General features: G+C 49.5%; 1 protein-coding gene across 5 annotated transcripts in view; it reads left to right on the forward strand.

The window, feature by feature from the left end:
• PTK2B (protein tyrosine kinase 2 beta) overlaps positions 1 to 16,040 on the forward strand; it is a 126,395-nt gene that overhangs the window by 84,235 nt on the left and 26,120 nt on the right. For all 5 annotated transcript variants that reach the window (XM_063123722.1, XM_063123725.1, XM_063123726.1 and 2 more), the window contains exons 16-22: positions 1,119 to 1,203; positions 3,176 to 3,276; positions 3,420 to 3,535; positions 6,016 to 6,116; positions 8,465 to 8,554; positions 10,863 to 11,067; positions 13,506 to 13,614. In XM_063123722.1, the coding sequence (XP_062979792.1) occupies positions 1,119 to 1,203; positions 3,176 to 3,276; positions 3,420 to 3,535; positions 6,016 to 6,116; positions 8,465 to 8,554; positions 10,863 to 11,067; positions 13,506 to 13,614 (807 nt within the window). The remainder of the gene's footprint in view (positions 1 to 1,118; positions 1,204 to 3,175; positions 3,277 to 3,419; positions 3,536 to 6,015; positions 6,117 to 8,464; positions 8,555 to 10,862; positions 11,068 to 13,505; positions 13,615 to 16,040) is intronic.

Consider the following 16,040-nt stretch of genomic DNA (forward strand, 5'->3'; position numbering starts at 1 on the left):
TGGTTGCAGCCCCCGGCGGGTTCTGTGGGAGGCAGAAATTGATCCCCGGACCGTGTCAAGCTGCCCACCTGTATTCTAGACCTTCAGTCTACCTGGCTTCCTTGTTCAGTGGGAGGGGCCACGGGTCCGTGGCTGAGCACGTGTTTTGCACGTTGAAGGTCCTTGACGTGGCTCTCAGCACCTCTTTCTTAGAGGCAGGGGAAGGCTGCTCCATATGCAAAAACACATGGGTTTATTTATTTTATTTATTTATTTTATTACATTTATATACTGCCCCACAGCCGAAGCTCTCTGGGCGGTTCACAAAAGCTAAAAACAGTAAACGTTAAAAGTATACAAAATTTCAAAACCGTCAGAGACGTAAAAGCAACAGTATAAAAACAGCAGCAGCCGTTTAAAACTACAGTTCTGGGATCCGTTAAAAAAAACAACTTGTTATGCACATAGTTGAAACTTGACCCAGACCCATAAAAAAACTTCCAAATCTTATTTTGAGGGGCACTTTTCTACCCCAAGCTAAGTCCCCGAAACCAAAACGGTGTGTGTGTGTGTGTGTGTGTGTGTGCCAGAAAAATCCTGCTTCCCTCCATAAGTTTCGTTTGAAAAACACCGCCGTTTTTGTTTTGGAAATCCCAATTCATTGGCTGGGACCAAAAAGTACTTGCTAAAATCAATCACTTGGGGGTGGGTCGGGGGCGTTCCAGGCTCTGGTATTCCAGCAGAGACTGGGCAGCCACCACTCAGGGTTGCTTTAAACTGGATTCCCGCACTGTGCAAGGCAGCCGGGGGCGTGGAGGTTGTACTCAGTGGCCAAAATGGCCTCTTCCAGTTCTAGGATTCTATGAATTTCAGTGGACCAGCAAACGCTGCAGTTTTAACATTCTACTCTTTTAGCTCCGCTGTTTTAAATCTCTGCATCGCTGCTATCTGTTATTCTGATTGTACTTTTATAGTTTTCAAGTTTTATATGTTGCATTGTTCGTGCCATACCTTGAGGTTTTAATTTTTGTGACCCGCCCAGAGGGGCAGTATGCAAATGTAATAAATAAATAAAATGAAGAAGTAATAAATAAATGCTTAGCGTCTGTTGGAACTTGGGAGTCTGTCTCTTGTTTCAGAGCGGGGAGCGGATCAGCGTGGCGGTGAAGACCTGCAAGAAGGACTGCACGGCTGAGAACAAGGAGAAGTTCATGAGCGAAGCGAGTACGTAGGGCCCCCTCCCTTGCAAAGCACATGCGGAGGGATGCAGCCACCCCGGACCACACGTGGCTAAGTGGCACAGTGGTTGCAGCCGTTGTGCGAGGCAGAGGTGGCCTCCACCAGAGGGAAAAACACCACAGAAAAGCCAGGAAACTACCAATCAGGGTGGGACTGAGGGGGGGGGGGCATGGCCCCCTGGCAAACCCCAGATTTGGCCCATGGGCCCGACGTTCAACAGCCCTGTAGTAGAACAATGTTTTCATGTATGTGCGTCCAGTTCTGGGAACCACACTTCAAGAAGGATGCAAACTGGAAGGGGTTTCAGAGGAGGATGATGAGGATGATCAGGGGTCTGGAAACAAATTCCTATGAAGAGAGACTGAAAGAACTGGGCAGGTTTAGCCTGGAGAAGAGAAGATTGAGGGGAGACATGAGAGCACTCTTCAAATACTTGAAAGGTTGTCACACAGAGGAGGGCCAGGATCTCTTCTCGATCCTCCCAGAGTGCAGGACACGGAATAATGGGCTCAAGTTAAAGGAAGCCAGATTCCGGCTGGACATCAGGAAAAAACTCCTGACTGTTAGAGCAGTACTATTATTATTATTACTATTATTTATTTATTTATATAGCACCATCAATGTACATGGTGCTGTACAGAGTAAAACAGTACGACAATGGCACCCATGTCCTAGGGGGGTCATGGGTCTCCCACATTAGAGGCCTTCAAGAGGCAGTTGGAAGTTACAGGAAGCCCGATTCCAGCTGGACATCAAGAAAAAACTCCTGACTGTTAGAGGAGTACGACAATGGCACCCACATCCTAGGGAGGTCATGGGTCTCCCACACTGGAGGCCTTCAAGAGGCAGCTGGACAGCCATCTGTCAGGGATGCTTTGAGGTGGATTCCTGCATTGAGCAGGGGGTTGGACTGGATGGCCTCACAGGCACCTTCCAACTCTACTGTTCTATGATTCTATGTGTTTAACCAGCAGAGCAAGCACCTCCTTGGCTGTTTAAATCAGTGGAGGGCAAGGCTAATGCACAGTAAATAAGGGAATACTGTTACTGGGTTAATAAACGGAAGGAAGGAAGGAAGGAAGGAAGGAATAGCAGAATAGGGGCTCCAGCAAAGTGTAATAATATGCTCCAGCAGCAATCCTAGTTCTGAAAATGGGGGGTGTTAAAAGATCTGTATTTCCATTGGCCAAATGGGGGAGGGCGTGGGAGCGTGAGGAAATGCTGCAGAGCGGTGCTGGCGTCAACATGCCCATAAATTGAGCAGGGGGTTGGACTCGATGGCCTTGTAGGCCCCTTCCAACTCTGCTATTCTATGATTCCATGAATACAGGACATGGGATAACGGGCTCAGGTGACAGGAAGTCAGATTCTGGCTGGACATCAGGAAAAACTTCCTGACTGTTAGAGCAGCACGACAGTGGAAGCAGTGACCTAGGGAGGTTGTGGGCTCTCCCACCCTAGAGGCCTTCAAGAGGCAGCTGGACAACCCTCTGTCAGGGATGCTTTAGGGTGGATTCCTGCCTTGAGCAGGGGGTTGGACTCGATGGCCTTGTAGGCCCCTTCCAACTCTGCTATTCTATGATTCCATGAATACAGGACATGGGATAACGGGCTCAGGTGACAGGAAGTCAGATTCTGGCTGGACATCAGGAAAAACTTCCTGACTGTTAGAGCAGCACGACAGTGGAAGCAGTGACCTAGGGAGGTTGTGGGCTCTCCCACCCTAGAGGCCTTCAAGAGGCAGCTGGACAACCCTCTGTCAGGGATGCTTTAGGGTGGATTCCTGCCTTGAGCAGGGGGTTGGACTCGATGGCCTTGTAGGCCCCTTCCAACTCTGCTATTCTATGATTCTATGATTCTAAGTCTAGCTGTGTTCTACGGGGCCCCATGAAGTCAAGGCTTTGGCATGGACTGGTCCCGTTCTGAAAATAAGTGCGCTTTCCCAATGCATCCGCAGTGCTGATGAAGAAGATGGACCACCCCCACATCGTGAAGCTCATTGGCATCACGGAGGAGGAGCCCACCTGGATTGTCATGGAACTCTATCCTTACGGCGAGGTGAGGTGTGCAGCGGACGGGCAGCAAGGGAGAGGGCAGGGAAGGAATCAGGGGAGGGAGCTCCCCTGGATCTGAGCTTCCTTGGGAAGAAGGCTTTTGAATCTGAGACGTCCCGGCTTAGCTCTTCCGTCTCCCCACTGCAGCTGGGACAGTACCTCGAGCAGAACAAGGCGTCCCTGAAGGTGTTGACGCTCATCCTGTACACCTTGCAGATTGGCAAGGCCATGGCCTACCTGGAGGCGATCAGCTGTGTGCACAGGTAGGGGGGTGGCTTTCCTTTTGGACGCAGCAGGCGCCCCTTGGGGTAGCGCGTAGGAAGACCAGAAACGCCTGGGCACTGCTGCGGTGCTGCCGGAGCTATGTGGAACCCACGAGGCCTGCAACTTCCGGAGAATCTCCGCAGAGCTCCAAGATCCTCAGAGCTAGAAAACGGGCCGGACCCTGGGGGATTTGGTGGCTGGTGCCTGCGTGAAACTGGAATGGTTATCTGTAATGTCTAAGAATTTGGCTGGGTTAGGGTCCTTCATTCCATCCCGTTGGAATCAGAAGGGACATTGGGGGCCAAGGTGGGCAGAAGCATCTTTGGGGTGGGACTAGGACCTGCCACAAACCCCTCAGGCCCATCTGGCACAAACAGAAGATGCAGAAAGCCAGAGAATTGGAGCAGGAAAGGCAAGGTGCTCCCCAAGTAGATCAGAGAAGCGTCTCAAATGGCATTTTATTTATTTATTTATTACATTTCTATAACGCCCAATAGCCGGAGCTCTCTGGGCGGTTCACAAAAATTAAAAACATTCAAAGTATAAAACAACAGTATAAAACAACAGTATAAAACCATAATATAAAAGCTCAACCAGATAAAAACAGCAGCAATGCAAAATTACAAATTTAAAACACCAAGTTAAAATTTATTTATAGACTGTTAAAATGCTGGGAGAATAAAAAGGTCTTCACCTGGCGTCTAAAAGCATCTAGTGTAGGTGCCAAGCGAACCTCCTTAGGGAGCTCATTCCACAGCCAGGGTGCCACAGCGGAGAAAGCCCTCCTCCTAGTAGCCACCTGCCTCACTTCCTTTGGCAGGGGCTCATGGCGAAGGGCCCCTGTAGATGATCTTAAGGTCCGGGCAGGTACATATGGGAGGGGGCGTTCCTTCGATAGCCTGGCCCCAAGCCGTTTAGGGCTTTAAATGTCAATACCAGCACTTTGAATCGGGCCAAGCGAACCTCCTTAGGAAGCTCATTCCACAGCCGGGGTGCCACAGCAGAGAAGGCTCTGCTCCTGGTAGCAACCTGCCTCACTTCCTTTGGCAGGGGCTCACGGACAAGGACCCCTGAGGATGACCTTAGGGTCCGGGCAGGTACATACGGGAGGAGGTGTTCCTTCAGATAGCCTGGCCCTGAGCCGTTTAGGCATTCTGTTTAGATAAGTGCTGGCGGAGTTTTTAAAAGGGCAGAGGCAGATCAGAAGTAATAATTGGAGGCCACCCAAGGTGATTGCAAGCAGGATTTCCAGTATAGGGGAGATCTGGGGTCGGGGGGGGGGCACAATCAGCTCCAGGGAGAGAAGCTTTGGAGTCATGTATGACAGGATATCGGTGGCAAATCTGCCCAGGTTGGAAGGGGGGTGCAAGGCTTTCTCCCACTGCTTCCAGCCCACCCGGCATGGACTACAGCATCCCCATCACTGCCACCACATGTCTTCTGGATCCTGGAAAATAAAGTCCCCCCTACAAACTAAAATTGGCAGGGGAAGAGGGGCGGATTTGTGCTCCGCTTTTAGCTGTCACTCCATCATCCCTGTATCAGCTACATCCAGACCTGGTCCTGAGCTTCCAACCTGGGAAAGATGTCTCATTTTTTACACACACGCACACCCAAGCATTTATTGTGGAATCGCCTTGATTCGAACACAAACCTTTTTTTCAAAGGGTCCAGATAATGACCTCTCCCACTTATTTCTCATTTTTATTTATTTATTTATTTATTTATTACATTTATATACCGGCCCACAGCCGAAGCCCTCTGGGCGGTTTAGAAAAGTTAAAAAACAGTAAACATTAAAAAGAAATATACAAAATTTAAAAGCATAAAATACAAACAAAACCAGACAATATCAGACTTATAACCCTCCCATGGTTTCCCACCGCTTTCTCCATCTTTTTCCTTATTGTGGAAAATCTTTTAAGAAGGAAAAGATGGAGGCCTTTCTGCACAAGGCTTTTACTGTGTGCTCCTGATAGCTCGCTCATGGTAGTTTGCGGGTCGTTCAGACGACATCATACTCAAAGATCTTTCCCGTTCTTTGCAATCTATATCACCAGGGCTTTTTTTAGGTCGAGGAAAGTGCAGTGTTTTCCTGAATGCTGCTTTATTTATAGTGTGTAATTGCCCAATTCCACTATACCACAGCGCCATCTAGTGTTTGTATAATGGAACATACAGTAAGGCAGAGAAAGGAAATCCCTGGAAGAAAGTACAGGTGAAGAGTTGTTCTTAATCCCGCAAAGAATCTGGAAGCAGAAGCCTCAGGAAAGGTGTGAGAGAAATGCTCAGAATAGCCGCCGTGTGCTTTTTGCATGGTGGTGCTAGGAGTCCTCTGCCTGATCAACAGATTACTCCGGGGGGCGGGGGGATGCTCAAGCACTTGTGCCCCACTCACAAATTCCCCTACAAGTGTCTCTTGCCCCATGGCTAGCCCCACGGCTAGAAGGGACTGGCCAGCTTGCTTTATTTTCTGCAGGGACATCGCAGCCCGGAATGTGCTGGTAGCTTCCCCCGAGTGCGTCAAGCTGGGCGATTTTGGTCTCTCCAGGTACATTGAGGAGGACGAATATTACAAAGGTAAAGGAAAGGGACTGAGGCGGGTTCTGCCCTTAAAAGCCGCTTAGAAATTATTTTAGATTCAGTCAGGTGGGCTGGACTACATGCTACAGTGACTGGCTTCTTCATTTTCCTTTTATCATTCTCTTTATTGTTTGTAGCCAATGGCCATCACAACATCATAAAACATTAATCTGATTAAAACCATTGAAACGGTAGAACAAGTTAACACATTAAGCAAAATAGAGCAGCTATAAAACACGTTATCTTGAATCAGTGCCATACTCTTTGTGTTATTTTCAATCCACACATTGGGGGCTGTTTGCGGAAAACGGCAGCAAATCGTGGCTTAATTAGTGAGCGCCCGATTTGTCACAGCGCATTCAGTTCCGTAGCCTTTTTGAATATTCCACACACACACCCAATCAGGGTGTGCTACATGACGTCCAAACTCGTACACTGTGGGTTAATCATGGGTTAAACAACCCACAGTTAACCTAACTACTAATTGTAGGTTAACAGTGGGTTGTTTAACCCATGATTAACCTCTGGTGTGCGAGTTTGGATGTCACGTAGCACACCCTGATTGGCCCGATAAGGCGCTGAACATTCAAAATGGCCGCAGAACGTGGCTAACCTGCACCGGGTCAGCCTAGGTCATTTAGTCAGACCCTCAGGAGTGTATGCAGCAGGTCCAGTGTTTCAATCCTCAGCATCACCAGTGTAAAAGTTGGGAAACCAGACTGGGGGGAAAAGAAGACCTCCATTTCAGGTAGCCAAAAGAAACAGTGAACAGGAGTGGCCAATTGTAGCCTTCCAGATGCTTTGGCTTATGTCTTCCCTCAGCACTAGCAGGGAATCTAGAGGGCTGGAGTTCAGGTGGCCACCCACCCATACACTCCCACGCCCCAACCTGGTGTAGCTGTAGGGTGACCCTATGGAAAGGAGGACAGGGCTCCTGTATCTTTAACAGTTGCATTGAAAAGGGGATTTCAGCAGGTGGCATTTGTATATATGGAGAACCTGGTGAAATTCCCTCTTCATCACCACAGTTAAAGTTGCAGGAGCCCTGCCCTCTTTTAAATCTGGCCACTCTAGTATAGCTCCTGCAGCTTTAACTGCTGTGATGGAGAGGGAATTTCACCCGGTTCTCCATATATACAAATGACCCCTGCTGAAATTCCCTTTTCTGTACAACTGTTAAAGGTACAGGAGCCCTGTCCTCCTTTCCATAGGGTCACCCTAGCCTACTGCCTATGATAACCTGATTAACTACTTCTGCCAAGGGTCTGGCTTTGTTTTCTCTTCTTAATGGGATTGCATTCGTAGTCCAAGAAGTTATCTATTTCCAGAGCACGGGTAACTGTGTTACGTCTGTTGCAGCAAAAACAGCAAAGTCTTGCAGGACCTTAAAGATTTGTTATCTGATAAGCTTTTGTGGACTCCAGCCTATGTCGCTGGATGCTTGGACAGACCCTGGGGGAGGCAGCTTCAGGGGTTCATATCTTGTGGGCACGTCCAGAATTTTTAAAAAAGTGTTGGAGGCATGACCACAAAATGGCTGGTGTGGCCATGTCACAAAGTGTTCAGAGTGTCCCTCATTCTCAGTTTCAGTGTATTTTCTCACACACAGAGAGAGAGGAAGCACACACAGAGAGAAAACGTACACTACAGAGAGAGAGAGAGAGAGAGAGAGAGAGAGAGAGAACATTTCCCCATTCTCTTGACTTGGGTGGAAGGAAAAAAGCTGTAACCGTCGAAACCCAGTTGGTGGCCTCCACCTCCAGCCAAGGACCTTGGGCAACGGAATCCTTGCTGGGAGTGGGCTCCCCACACACACACACACACAGTTTGGGGGCCAGGATTGGCAGCACAGCTCTCCCACCCCCCCATGTGCACACAAATGGAGAAATCGCTCCATTCCCTTGCATGCTGACGGATGGGAGCGGGGGGGGGGGGAGCCTGTCAGGTACCTGAGCACGTCCTCACTGGCAGAGTGGCGTCACCTGTGGATGCCAGATACACATGAAAGCTTCAGTGCAGCACAGGTGCACTCTGCAGCCTGGCTCCAAAAGTGCCACTTTGCAGGGATGTGCTCCTTTGAGGGCAGCACAGGGAGCCCCTGGCCATGGGGGGTGAGAGAGATCCATGGGTCTGGCTCAGAAGAGGGTGTCCTTTCTGTGTCCGTGCACTTGGCTCTGGGGGACTGAATGAAGGTCTCCGTGCCCAAGGTGGGGCGGCGGCTGCTCTTTGCCACAGGGAGATACGGCGGTGGCCATGGGGGGAGGTGGCCTAGGACCGCTCTTGCTGGCTCGCCTGTGCTTGGGGAGGGACTCACCGTGTTCCTTCCTCCCCCCACAACCGCCCAGCGTCCGTGACCCGCCTGCCCATCAAGTGGATGGCGCCCGAGTCAATCAACTTCCGCCGCTTCACCTCGGCCAGCGACGTGTGGATGTTTGGTGAGTGGAAGCGCGGAGCAGGCGAGCAGCACTTGGACCTGCAGTGCGGTGTAGTGGTTAGAGTGTTGGACGGGGGACTGGTTTTAAATCAGGTCGTGGGATTTCTCATCAATGATTGTTAAAACTGGGGGAGGGGTTGCACACGTGGACCTGCAGGCATGCTGTCTGGTTACATCCTTGTGTGTAAACTTCGTTTATATTATGTCCAGTACTGCATTTTTAAGGTTGTTAATCTTTGTAAACTGCCCAGAGAGTTAGGATGCGGAGCCGGCCCTACCATGAGGCAGGGGGATGCCGGTGAAGCAGGTAGCAGAGCATGGGAAGAGCGGCCCTCTCCCCCCTCCAGAGGGTCTGCCACTTCTTGGTCCTGCCGGCCGCCTGCATGACAAGCCAGCCGGCTGGCCATGCAGGCAGGCAGCAGAACCAAGAAGCAGAGTTAAACTATGGAACTCACCACCACAAGATGTCGTGACGGGCATCCATTTGGATGGCTTTAAAACGGGGGTTGGATAAATTCCTGGAGGCGAAGGCTATCCATGGCTGCTAGCCCTGATGGTTGGGTGCTCTCTCCAGTATCAGAGGCAGTAAGCCTGTGTGCACCAGTTGCTGGGGAACATGGGTGGGAGGGTGCTGTTGCTGCATGTCCTCCTTGTTCATTCCTGGCCAATGGCTGGTTGGCCACTGTGTGAACAGAATGCTGGACTAGATGGACCCTTGGTTTGATCCAGCCTCAGGGCACTGCTTATTTTATTTATTTATGTATTTATTTATTTCATTTTTATACCGCTTAATAGCCAAAGCTCTCTGGGCGGTTCGCAAAAATTAAAAACATTCAAAGTCTAAAACAACAGTATAAAACCATAATATAAAATACAATATAAAAGTTCAACCAGATAAAAACAGCAGCGATGCAAAATTACAATATTTATTTATTGCAGTTTTTTTTAAGCATAAAAGCAGCCAACAATTTAAAAACCCGAATACAAAATACAATATAAAAAGCACAACCAGGATTAAAACCACACAGCAAAAAATGGATATAGGTTAAACTATAGAATTAACACAGCAAAGTTTAAAATTTAAGTTAAATTAAGTGTTAAAATGCTGAGAAAATAAAAAGGTCTTCAGCCGGCGACAGAAAGGGCACACTGTAGGCGCCAAGCGAACCTCTCTGGGGAGCTCGTTCTACAGCCGGGGTGCCACAGCGGAGAACGCTGCTTATCATAGAATCATAGAATAGCAGAGTTGGAAGGGGCCCACAAGGCCATCGAGTCCAACCCCCTGCTCAGTGCAGGAATCCACTCTAAAGCATCCCTGAGAGATGGCTGTCCAGCTGCCTCTTGAAGGCCTTGAGTGTGGGAGAGCCCACCACCTCCCTAGGTCACTGGTTCCATTGTCGTATGTTCTTATGAAGCAGCCTCTCGCCACCACTTGTGCACATCAGTCATTGCGCCCGCTCCGCCTGCTCCACTCCACCCCACCCAGGCACCTCCCAACCCCACCTGCCCGGCTGGTCCCATGAGCTTGGCTGCCGGCCAGCTGGCTGGCTTTTCTTTGGGCGCAGACGCTTGCCCGTCTCCCCAGCACACCGCATGAAGTCGGGAAGGCCTTGTGAGAGGTCCTGGAACTCCTGGGATCTCTTGTGATACTTTGCCCAAACGTCGTGGAGGCGCCGTGCAGCTCCTGAAGGTGGAGACACCTCCCGGGCCGCGTGCTGGGGAGGCGGGTGCACGTTCGCACGCAAAGAAAATGGACCTAGCTGGCAGGTGGGCGGGCTGTTGAGGTGCATGCGCCTACGCGTACGGAGGAGAGTAAGCGGGTGGGAGAGTAGATCAAGAGGGAGGGGCGGCGGCGGCAGGGTCCTCACTTCAGGCGGCCACCTGCCTTGGGCCTGATAGGAATGTAATAAATGGAAATGAAACGGGGAGATCCAGGTTCTAGTCCCCACTTGGCTATGAAGCTCACAGGTGGCTTTGGGTCAGCCGCAGACACTCTGCCTAACCTACCTCACAGGGCTGTTCTGAGGATAAAATGGAGAGGAGGAGGAGGGGGGGTTCTGAATGACCTCATGGGTCCTTGAAGGGAAAGGTGAAATATAAATATAACAAACAATAAATAAAAATAAATAGCAAAGGCAGTTGTCTCAAAGCTTCAGAACGTTACCAAACCCTGGAGGGTGGGTGGTGTTGCTGGATTTTCGGGGGGGGGGCAGCTTACAGGGTGCCACAAATCCCACAATTTGGGTTTCTACAACCCAAGTAACCTCCCTGCCTCGAAACTCTCCCCCTCTTTCCCCCCGCATCCGCAGCCGTCTGTATGTGGGAAGTCCTCAGTTTCGGCAAACAGCCCTTCTTCTGGCTGGAGAACAAGGACGTGATTGGGGTGTTGGAGAAAGGGGACCGCCTGCCCAAGCCGGACGCCTGCCCCCCCATCCTCTACGCCCTCATGACGCGCTGCTGGGATTACGACCCCAACGACAGGCCCAAGTTCAAGGAGCTGGTCTGCAGCTTGAGGTAAGCCGGAGTGATTCCTTTTCGCTCCTGCTGATGGGAGCAATGGTGCTCTCTCAGAGGCAGTGGTTCTTTGGTGTGGTGGCAGAACAGCTGGATGGCAGCTGGAGGACCATTCCTGCTGCATCTGGATCCCCCTCTGGATTCCTACTCAAGGAAAAAGGAAAGGAACCTCTCGTGCAAGCACTGAGTCATTACTGACTCTTGGAGGGACGCCAGCTTTCGCTGACGTTTTCTTGGCAGGCCTTATAGCGGGGTGGTTTGCCGTTGCCTTCCCCGGCCGTGATTCCCTTTCCCCCAGCTAGCTGGGTACTCATTTTACCGACCTCGGGAGGATGGAAGGCTGAGTCGACCCGAGCTGGCTGCCTGAGAACCAGCTTCCGCTGGGATCGAACTCAGGCCCTGGGGAGAGTTTCAGTTGCAGAAACTGCTGCTTTACCGCTCTGCACCACATGAGGCTCTTTCCTACTCAAAGGTTCCCTCAATTTGGCGCTTATTGCTTGCGACATTAGGGTGTGCCTGGGCACACCCGGCACACCCTTTGTGCACGCCTATGCTGCACGGAGGCGAGCCGAGAAGCATGCTGAAAGCGGAAGGAAGGCAGGAAGCAAGGTTGCAGAACCCTTCTTTGGTCGCAGAATTTATTCTGCTGGTTTGACTTGTCACGGGCAGGGGGGCTGTGCAGGGAAGGCTCTCGAGCCCACGCCCAATGGCTCAAAATCCGATCCAACCGGGATCCAGAGATTCCAGCAGACTTCAACCAGGCACTTCCAAGCCTGTCTTCACAGGCTTAAGGACTAGAAACTTGTTGATGTTTTCAAAGTGAAACTGAGAAAGCTGGATCTTGTGCCCAATATCAAGGCTGGCAATATCAAGCCTCAGTTGTGGGGGAGGGCAGTCAGTAGGGGATGATGTGCTTGTGTGTCCAATGAGGCAAAAGGACTGATGCCCGTTTGGTTCCATCCAGCCCCAATAAAACAGGGTTTGGGGACCGGACGCCTTCAAGAAGCTGTCGGACTCCAACTCCCACCAGCCAAAGCAGCGTGGGTCCTGGTTAGCAAAGATGGGAGCTGTAGTCCCCTGAATATGCTTTACTGGGCTGTTCTGCTGTGTAGCTGCAATTGTGCTGTAGGTTTTTAAAGTAGGTTTATTGCTGGTGTTTGTTTTAGGAATGTTTATTACTGTATTTTTAAATTATTTGCATTTTGTTGTAAGCTGCTTTCAGAGAGCTTCTGCCTTGAAAGGTGGCCTGGAATAATAATTATTATTATTAATAATAATATTATTATTATTATTTCACAAGAAATAATATCAATAATCCAACAGCATCTAGAGTTCTGCAGGATCCCTGCCCCTGCAATAAAGATGGCAAAGTCCCCTTTACGGGCTTCAGAACTTGGATCAGGGATGAATAGAGATGTGAAGGCCTGGAAAAAAACGGAAAAATTTGGGAAAAAACTGTTTTTTCCCGAAGCCTCTTCCCCCCCCCCCCAAAAAAAAAAAATTGGAAAAAATAAAGAAAAAAACGGATTATGGGGTGTTTTATTTTAGCATGATGAATAAAATGTTTAAGACAAGGTGTTCAGATATTTACTTCTCCAAATGAATTCTAAAAACTATGTACAGTATCAGATTATTACAATTTCTGTGCACCAAGGACAAGCAAGTCCTAGGTTGCAAACTGAGACTACAACTCTCAAATGCAAGAGCAAGACGCATTTCTACCTCTAGGGGGCAGCACTGCCACGGAAGCAGAGACTGAAACTGATACTGATAGCTAAAGGTCAGAAAATGAGTCTGATTAATTTAATGCATATTCATTGAATCTGCCCCCCCCCCCATTTTTCTCAGTTCTTTTTATGGGAATGGGGGCTTTATGTCTTGACACTGGAGGACTAGCGGAGACATGAATAATGTTCTTTGTTACTAATGTTGGTGGTTTCTTCAGTTGTTGTTTTTATAAATTGATTTTTTTGCCTGCTCCTCATAAACTGGCAGAACCAAAGAGGTTCCTTACAGTTCAGGAGCTTGTAGCTCCATTTGTTACCAAAAAAAAAAGTTTAAAAAAAGTAAATTAATTTTTCAATCATTGTTTGAATACACTGTACTTTTAATATACATAATGTAATAATTTTATGCCAAACCAACTTGGACATAATTACATTTTGTGTTACTAAAGTAACAAAGTGACTTTCAATCTGTAAAATGTGCTAATATTGCATTATTTCAATTTTTCCGAAAATTTCCGGATTTTTCCCGAAACCCCCCCCCCCCCCCCGGAAAAAAAAACGGGTTTTTTCCATGGCTTCAAAATTTCCGGAAATTTTACATCTCTAGGGATGAATAAAAGCCCTCCGGAGATCTGCATAGGCAGCGGATTGAGATGTTTGCCAGCCTGACTTCTTCCCTTCCTTCTCCCCCCCCCCCCTTTTGGATTGCAGTGACGTTTACCAGCTGGAGAAAGAGATTGCCCGGGAGCAAGAGAGGAACAACCGTCACCGGCCCCCCAAAATCATGGAGCCCACCTCCTTCCAAGAACCGCCGCCAAAGGTGAGGGGAACGTGCACGGGGAACACCTGGAAGGCCTTGGTGTGCACTGCCAGCAAACCTCTTGCGATCACAGTATTTTTCACAGGAAAAGGTTCTTACATGTCTGCCTTCCCCAGGCTGCGGGTGCTGGGAGTTGTAGTCCAACCCACCTGGAGGGCACCGAACTGGGGAAGGTTGTTACCTGTCGGTTTCAGAATCTAGACATGGAGGAATCTAAGAACACATTTTGCTATAGAAAAAGGAGCAAACCAGGCTTTACCCTTCAGCATTATTATTTTTATTTGAATGCATGACACTCGTAGGGGTTCTTTAGGATTCTTAGAGCTCCATCAGAGGTCCTCCTCCGGGTGCCTACTCCGAGAGAGGCTCGGAGTGTGGCAACGAGGGACAGGGCCTTTTTGGTGGTGGCCCCCACACTGTGGAATGATCTCCCTGACGAGGCTCGCCTGGCGCCAACGCTGCTATCTTTCCAGCGCCAGGTTAAGACTTTCCTCTTTGCCCAGGCATATGGCAGAACATCTTAATCACCCACATGTTTAGTTTTTTTTTAACGATTTTTAATGCTTTATGTGTGTATGTTCTTTTTCGTGGTCTCTGTGCATCACACTATGGGCTTTGCGCTTGCGCTGAGCTCTGCTTCGGAAAAAAGTCTTCTCCAGCTGAGAACCGTTAATCTTTTGGCAGGAACCCTCCCCCACCGTCCACTGCGCATGTCAGCGTGTGTTCCCGCCTTCCCCTCAGTTCCTTTGTGACCGCCTTAGCTGGTGCTTCGCAGAGAGTTCTTCTCCGTTTTACTCCTTAGAATTGAGTAGCTGAGCTTTATCCTAACCGTTCTTTCCTTCTTTATTCTTATTCCTTCTTCATTCTTATCCTTTCTTCAAAAAAAAAAAAATCCCTTCTTTCTATCTAGTCTCTTCTTAGCCTTCTTTCTATATAGTTAGTTGTATGGCCCTTAAGGCACCGTTCCGTAAATGCGTCCGCTGTGCTAGCAAGCTCCCCGCAGCGGACGGCCATTCACTTTGTGTGCTGTGCCTCGGCGAGTCACACGTTGTTGAAACGAGCCATCACTGCCAATCCTTTTCGAAACAAACAAGGAGGCACAGAGCGGATAGGCTCAAGGCAGAACTCTGGAAGCAAACGCTCCAACGCGTTGACAAACCGAGAGTTATGACATCCCTACCGTCACAACCATCGACGTCAACAGAGACATCGACATCAATAGCTCGCCCTGACCCATCGACAGCGATACAATCTAGGGCGTTATCTACAGCCAAAAAGATCACCAAGAAGGCGAAGACCATTAAACCACCCTCCAAAACACGCGTTAAGAAGAAAAAGAGAACTAAGGGCTTGGCAGAACGCCCTCTACTTACTACAGAGAGTTCCAACCCAGCAGACCCCCCGGCAGTTGAACTTCTCTCCACAATGTCGGAAGGTGAAATCAGGGAACCATCAACCCCGACATAACAACCAGAGACATCAATGGCACAAACCAACCCCATAGATGTCGATGAAACTCAACACTGCCTTCCACCAGCACAGCCTCCTCGACCTAGCCCGCGCCCTAGATCAAGTGACTCCAGACACGAGCACTACGAGAGGCGCGGACGCTCCAGGTCTCGGCATTGATCGCCTGCTTCCTATAGAGGCGAACATTACGAGAGACACGAACGCCCCAGATCTCGGCGTCGCTCGCCGGTCTCCTATAGAGATGACTACGATTATCCAAGCAGACATTATTATGCATACCGTAGCAGATCCAGATCTCCACACCGAGAATGGGAGTGCTACTCTGAATATTCTCACCCTCCGTCGACACGGAGTCATCAATATCACTCCGATAGGCACTATCCTCTCCGGGAACGAGACGCTCAATACTCGAGGCGCCCACAACCTCAGGAAGCCATTCCGACGCGACCAGACACGCGTACAACGACTACTCATGTCACGGCTCCTAACACCGCTCCGATACCGAGTCCTAACAGATCACCACAATCTGTTGAGGGGTATGACTCTGATACCTCATCTCAATCAACAGCGGCACCTTCCCTGCCTTCCCCTGACGAAAACCTGGGACCCAAGGAACGTGCGTCGCCCTCAGAGGAAATGGGCTCGTTTGCAGAACAAATACTTAGAATGGCACAATCCCTTGGAGTAGATGTGCACCAGCAGCAAGATCATATTGAAGACCTTATATTTGAACCTATATTCTCAGAAGCCTCAGTCCCAGTGGAGATACCCTTCGCACCAACACTACTACACGCAATCAAGCAAACATGGGTTTCCCCTTCGCTAATGACACCGACCTCCCGTCGATTGGAATCCATGTACAGGGTACAAAAGAAGGACGTGGATTTCTTATTCACACACCCACGCCCCAACTCGATCATCGTCGAATCCTCCCATTGGAGACCTCATAAACAACA

The sequence above is a fragment of the Elgaria multicarinata genome, chromosome 4 (genome assembly GCF_023053635.1).
Source record: "Elgaria multicarinata webbii isolate HBS135686 ecotype San Diego chromosome 4, rElgMul1.1.pri, whole genome shotgun sequence".
Classification (NCBI taxonomy): domain Eukaryota; kingdom Metazoa; phylum Chordata; class Lepidosauria; order Squamata; family Anguidae; genus Elgaria; species Elgaria multicarinata.